Raw genomic sequence first — 7,212 nt, 5'->3', positions numbered from 1 at the left:
TTGATGACTCCTAACCAACTGAAAGAAAAAGGTGGTAAAGTTTGAAGGGCCCCAGCAAAAACAGGTTTTCATCCACTGTTCTGAGCTGAGCTATACTGCAAGAGAGATTCTGACACTAAGAAAACTCTTAGCGGTAAGTGATGGGAAATGACCATGCATTGATGACTCCTAACCAACTGAAAGAAAAAGGTGGTAAAGTTTGAAGGGCCCCAGCAAAAATAGGTTTTCATCCACTGTTCTGAGCTGAGCTATACTGCAAGAGAGATTCTGACACTAAGAAAACTCTTAGCGGTAAGTGATGGGAAATGACCATGTAAGCCAAAGAAACCACCTTCAAACTCTGAAAAGTCAATAGGGCAAAAGTAATTTAAGTTACAGCAGATGCTGTTGAAAGAGGCAAAACCTCTCTGGTGCATCATATAATCCCGAACTGAGCGAGCTCATGCAACTCCAGGTGGCTGAACGCCTCCCAGGGACAAATCACCGTGATATCTGCAAAAGACAAAAGAAAAACATGTAAGCCTACCTCACCCCAAGGAGAGCCTCATCTGCTCAAAAAGACACTTTTCAGACAGAGACACCACACTCTTATCTCCCATTCATTGTCCCTGGAGTGACCAGGAAGTTATCTAGAATGGTCCTGCAGCCCAGGAAGGATCAGACCAATTGCTGAATTATTGCCCCCAGGCATTTCTGTTAGCTTCATTCTGCATCCTCTTTGGGGAGATGGCTTTTGACTGGGGGTACTCTGTGAGAGTACAGCTCACTGAGTACACAGAGTCTCTCCAAAGCGCAAGCACTAAGAAGGAACAGAAGTGAAATTCCAGTCAGGCCACAGCTTAAAATGAGATATAGGAGTGCTTTAAGTTCCCACGGCTTAGGTATCCACAACCTTCCTACTGCCTCCCAGATGGATTCCTTGGGTTTCTCTAACTTGCTCTTCGGTTCCTTTACATTTTAAAATGCTTATATTCAATTGTGTATTAAGAACCATTTTCAAGGCATCATCTAATCCAGCCCTTTGTTACAGACAAGAAGATGTCTTTATCCCCGAGTTACAAATATGCTGGCCGACACCAAGAGAGATTAAACAACTAGCAAAAAATCACACAGTTGTAGAGATGAGACTAGAACCATGTCAAAGACCTCAGATCTACTCTCAGCATAAACCTCTTTACAATATTCCAAATGTGCTGGCAGAGTTAAGCATATCTCCTAGAGCCCAGAGTGAATTTGCTGATCTGTATACACCTGGCCAAAATACAGAAGCAGTTAATCTAGGAGAACAGCAAGTGAGCTTTATAAAATGGCTGGAAAGTTTATTTGAGGTCCCAGGAGTGGCATTTGACTGCAAAAAGCAAATACGCTGAGGATTGCCTAGTAAGGACACTGATTACTGTGAGTGCCTCCACTTATGAAAAGTGTGCTGGATGAGTTGAAAACTTATGTCCGTGCAAAATCCTGCACACGAATGTTTATAGAAGCTTTATTCATTTTGCCAAAACTTGGAAGCAACCAAGATGTCCTTCGATAGGATAAACAAACGGTGCTACATTCGTACAATGAAATATTCAGCAACAAAAAGAAATGAGCCATCAAGCCATGTAAAGACACGGAGGAACCTTAATGCATATTGCTAAATGAAAGAAGCCAGTCTGGAAAAGCTATATTCTGTATGAATCTAACTATATGATGTTCTGGAAAATGCAAAACTTTGGAGATAGTAATAAGATCAATGGTATAATGGTGGATACATGGCATTAAGCATTTATCAAAACGCTTAGGACTGTACAATACAAAGAATAAATCCTAATGTAAGCTATGGACTTTAGTTACTATAGTAACAATTTATCAGTATTGGCTCATCAAATGTAACAAATGTACAACAATAATACAAGGTGTTAGTAATAGGGGAAACTATGCACAAGGGGAGTAAAATCATACAGGTGGTATATAGGAACACTTTGCACTTTCTGCTTAATTTTTCTGTAAATCTAAAACTGCTCTAAGAAATAAAATCTATTATTTAAAAAAAAATATTCAATAATTGCATTCATTATCCAATGAATGAAAATATTCTAGTAACTAAATAACTGTATTGGATATATTCAGTGTGTAAAACCCTGTTCTGGGTGTTAGAAGATGTGTAAAAGAGGAAGTCAGTAAGCGAGTGGTTTGCCTGGTAGAGTGGAAGTTTCTCCAGGCCCCACCTTTATTTCCAGTACCTTAGTCTGTGGCCTCAGATTGTCACTTAATTCCTCTATGCCTCAGAATTCTCTCCTGAAAAACAATGTTGGGCTAGAGAACCCTGAGAATCTTTCTACCACAGATGTCTACAATTAACCATTATATGCCCTCAAAGGCTGTTTAACAAAACAAGAGGATTCATTAAACTTGGGAGCTACCCTGATTGTTTTTAGGGTTTTTGCATCTGGACATACATGTACTTCCTTAGGAGGGAAATTAAATCTACACATTTCTCTGTCTTCAAAGAATCTGCTGCCTTAGGTATTTCCTGTAACTTTCAACTGTGCCATGAGGCCTGAGCTGTATTAAAACTCCAAGTGTGAAGTTCTCAGTTAAATCTGTGGGTGGCTTACCTGTTCCTAGCCCCTCCATGCCTGGAATGTCATCTCCAAACCTATGGAAAAAAATAAAAGAGAAATTAGCTGAAATTAGGGTAAAAGGACCCTGGAGTTACTCACATGGAGAGTTTCTTAACTCAAGGGTGAAGAAGAAGAGGTTAAAGGGTTTGTTTTTGAGAAACTCCTGTTGTTTGTATTAAAGTGGGGATAAGAAAGTCTCACTCAGTCGGGCAGGTTTTAGTGTATCCCAGTGGAGAGAGATTTCTCCTCTGCAGATACTTGGCCTGAGACAATTGAAAGTCAGAAAGAATTATCAGTGGAACAAGGTAAGTCAAGCTTCACTTTTTAAAATAAAAATTGAAATGAGAAAGCGATATAAATGCACTATAAAATGACTGATTCATCTGTTTGCTCACTTATTCAAAAGCATTAACTAAGCATCTACTATGTGCTAGGCATTGTGTTAGGCATAGAGAGTTAAGGACAAAAACAAACAAATTTTCTCTGAGGGGTCTGAGTCTCAGGGAACAGACGTAAATAAATGAATGCAATAGAAAGCGATACAAGTTATGATAGCTGAATGTCAAAGATGCAAACATGAACGTAAGGATAGTTCGTTTAAGAGAATCAATAGTGGCTTCAAAAAGAAATTAACTAAGGAGCTGTGAGTTGAAAAGTAAATAGGATTTTACCAAGGAGAGAAAGAGAAGAATCAAGAACTCAAGACATAAGATTTAAAGCCAGAAAAATAAACTGTTTTCTGGAAATGACCAGTGATTCAGGATCCCAGATTAAATCACAAGGTATGTCAGCGAAGGGGAATGGTCAAGAAAAACCCAAAAGGCCAAGCCAAAGGTTATTGTAAAAGGCTCCCCTTGCCATGTTAAATTTGGTTGTAGAGCCAGGAGCTGAGAGGGAAAGGATTCCAGGCTAAAGACACAATTCAGGAAAGATTGAGTTAGAGAGGAAAATAGAGGATGGGGTGGGAATTTTTGTAGATCTGTTTAATATTGTGAGTATTAATTTCTCAAAACCAAAACAGTCTTTTGGGAAAAAAAGTAATAGAAAGTTTTCTTTTTCATCTTGGTCTTACCCTTTCACACCTTTCTTAGGTGGTTTACTCTTGAACTGGCGAGTCTGCCTCTGCTTGAACTTGGGAGGACCTTTGCGTGGGGTGGTGGGACCCTGGTTTGAAGCTGGAGGAACCTGAAGCTGTTTGTCACTCATTTTGATGGTCCTTAGGTGGCTGATATCCTTCTTTCAGGCTCCTTAGACAGTGAGAGAAATAAAAAAAGATGACCTTTCAAGTCACGGGGACCATCTCTTAAACCTTTACTCTAAACTGCGAGAGAAAAGTACTTTGATAAAGAGGCTCAGTATTTCATGTTGACACAAAAGGGGAGATATTACCATCTTTTAAAGGGACTTTTAAGAAAATATGGTCTAAATGATTGGAAGCATTCAATGTAGTGGGGTGTAAACTGACAGCCAATAAATTTAAAAACTTAAAATTCTAGGTAGATACCTTGTTTCAAGAGATCCACCATCAGTATTCTATGTTTTATTTTTTAATTTGAGTAATTTTATTTTTAATTGACACATAATAATTTTACATATTTATGGAATACAGAGTAATATTCTGATACATGTATACACTGTGTGATGATCAAATCAGGCTAATTAGCATATCCATCACCACAAACGTTTATCATTTCTTTGAGATGAGAACATTGGAACTGCTCTCCTCTAGCCATTTAAAAATACACAATAAATTATTGTTAATTATAGACACCTAGCAACTAACAAACACTGGAACTTATTCTTCCTATGTAGATGCAATTCTGTATCCATTAATCAACCTCTTCCTATCCCCCTTCCCTTATCCCCTTGTCAACCTCTAGTTACCACAACTAACTGTACTCCCTACTTCTACGACTTCAGTTTTTTCATCTCCCATGTATAAGTGAGAATATGTGGTATTTATTTTTTTGTGCTTGACTTATTTCACTTAACATAATGTCTTCCAGGCTCATCCATATGGCCACAAATGACATAATTTCATTCTTTCTTTTTCATGGCTGAGTAGTATTCCATTGTGTATATGGGCCGTATTTTCTCTATCCTCTCATCTGTTGATGAACACTTAGGTCGATTCCACATAGTGGCTTTTGTAAATAGTGCTTCAGTAAACATAAGGGTGCAGGCATCTCTTTGGTATACTAGGAATGGAGATGAGTAGTATTCCATTGTGTATATGGGCCGTATTTTCTCTATCCTCTCATCTGTTGATGAACTCTTAGGTCGATTCCACATAGAGGCTTTTGTAATTAGTGCTTCAGTAAACATAAGGGTGCAGGCATCTCTTTGGTATACTAGGAATGGAGAAAGGGAACTCTTTACACACTGTTGGTGGGAATGTAAATTAGTACAGCCATTACGGAAAACAGTATGGAGGCTCCTCAAAAAACTAAAATTAGAAGTGCCATATGATCCAGCAATTCCACTGCTGGGTATTTATGTGAATTTATCATAATGGTGTACTTCCCCTCTGTTACCAGTTCTACCACATGTAAAGAAAAGAAATGAACTAATTGATATCTACAGTCTTTTACAGCACATACAGGTTCTTTATGCTTTATGTATTCTTCTATCCAGCTGCAAAATAACTTGATTCTAAATGTTTGTTGAGCAATTTTTATGGGCTCTATTTCTGTATAGTCCTTATTTTGTTTAATTCTCACATGATCCAGGGACTTTACTCTTAATTCTGGGGGATGACAATACAGTTGTCTAGACAGGAGGAGCTCTGAACCCGGGATACGGACCCCCATGGATATATTCAATACATCCTAATGCACACACGCACAAATAGAGAAGTTAATGCAGGGTGATTAAGTAATAAGTTTGTGCTTTAATTCTACATCCAGGCATAAGGTTCTTCAGCTCACATTTCTCACAAATCTTCACCCCTTTCCCCTATCCAAATTATGGACCTATCCAATATGGTGTCCTAGACTTTAATTTGGCTGTGGAAATGTATGTTGACATTTTTCAAATACAAATCAAAGAAAATTATTGAGAAATATAAATTTAAAAAATAAATGTGCTAAGCTTTAGGATGACATTTTTTTCTTTCACCCTTTCTTTCACAACAATCAACAAAACATACCGTGGGAAGAAAGATTCTGAAAAACTCCGTAAGAACTTCCAAATAGGCTTAAGCTATTACCCTGAATCAACCCCTTCCATAATCTAGTGCTTGGGGGCTCTTTATATGTAGGATTCCTTATCTTATCCCTTACAGGTTGATGCTAATATTCTTATCTTCAACCCTCCCTGACAATCTCAGGCTCATGCTAACCATTGCTCTCTTTTCCTGCCACAGTGCACACCCCTCAGATCTTATATGTACAACTTCAAGTTCATAACTTTTTCTATTACTTCCAAAGTCAGGTTTAAAGTATTATCCCTGCCTCCAATATATATATTTTTTTCTTGTTTTCTTTTCCCCAATTATTATTTTCTTTCTCTTCTGCCATTCCTCAACTTGTTCAGTGCAAACACACTGGCTAACCTGTTAGCTGGCACCAAAGATGGGGAACCTGGCCATCGCCTGGACCNAAAAAAAATTCATCCTTTGTTTATCTGAAATTCAAATTTAACTGGACATGCTCTACTTTATCTGGCAATCCTAACTAAGATCCTATTACGTTGGATCCAGAGTTTTATAATGTGGGGGCCTAAAGTAACCCTAATCAGTCAAATTATCATTTGGGATTAATACGGTATAAAGAGTATGCTCATTAAAGTCAAATAGAGGTCATTTCAAATTCTTGTGTCACAAAACTGGCTATGTGAACTTGGACAAGTTGCATAATTCTCTCTGGGCCTCATTTCATCTATAAAATGAATCAAATAATAACTTCCTTTTAGTGTTATAGGGAAAGTTAAAGGAGATAATGCAAGTAGAGTGTCTGATGCAAAGTGCTCAGAAAGAATTAGTATACTCTAGACCTTCTGGGAGTTGGAGAAGCTGTGCAAACAAACCTATGGTTATGACACATGTTCACCTGGAATCCGTGCTCCGCTTCTCCAGGCCAACCGCTGGACAGTCCTTGCTATCTGCCAGAGAGGCAACCGCCATGAGCACTCGCTGGTTGATCCCATCTCCCCTCAAATGCCCCAGCTATTAACTTATTTCTGGTCTCAAACTTCTGTCTTAAGAAGCTTTCCTTGAAATTTTTTGACATCCCTAACAGCAGCCCCAAAGAACTTAAAAATCATACTTGACTTCCATATCCTTCCATATTCTCGTGAGTTTCTTCTGCATGTTTATATAAAGTTGCACCTTTAGGCTTGGACAGTGTTCATGTCTAATTCTAACTCAGATGTATTATATAAAAGACACTCCTCAGAAAGAGCTACATAACAGTTGCCAGGTTAGTCCCTGAGTCCTCCTGGTCCTCAGGATTTGCACTATGGGTAATACTTGCTATTCTGTGTGTAGCACATGCAGTGTTTCATTTCTGAGTAGCTTGGACAGTCGACGAATCCCCACAGAGTTTTTGCCATAGATTCACCCTCCAGTTCTCTCTGGAAAAACTTTGAGAAAAGCAGAACAAGTATC

General features: G+C 38.4%; 1 protein-coding gene across 1 annotated transcript; it reads right to left on the bottom strand.

Moving 5' to 3' along the window:
- Positions 1-279: 279 nt before the first annotated feature.
- On the bottom strand, positions 280-3,836 carry PDE6H (phosphodiesterase 6H, cGMP-specific, cone, gamma). The gene is made up of 3 exons (XM_008590470.1): positions 3,679-3,836; positions 2,601-2,641; positions 280-492 (listed from the first exon to the last, which is right to left on the bottom strand). The coding sequence occupies exons 1-3, from the start codon at positions 3,810-3,812 to the stop codon at positions 416-418; spliced, it is 252 nt and encodes an 83-aa protein (XP_008588692.1). The 5' UTR covers positions 3,813-3,836; the 3' UTR covers positions 280-415.
- Between the last annotated feature and the right edge of the window lie 3,376 nt (positions 3,837-7,212).

This window comes from Galeopterus variegatus, unplaced genomic scaffold (assembly GCF_000696425.1).
Source record: "Galeopterus variegatus unplaced genomic scaffold, G_variegatus-3.0.2 Scaffold6129, whole genome shotgun sequence".
Lineage (NCBI taxonomy): Eukaryota > Metazoa > Chordata > Mammalia > Dermoptera > Cynocephalidae > Galeopterus > Galeopterus variegatus.
Note: the sequence above shows the minus strand (reverse complement) of the source record. Positions and strands in the feature narration are given on the sequence as shown.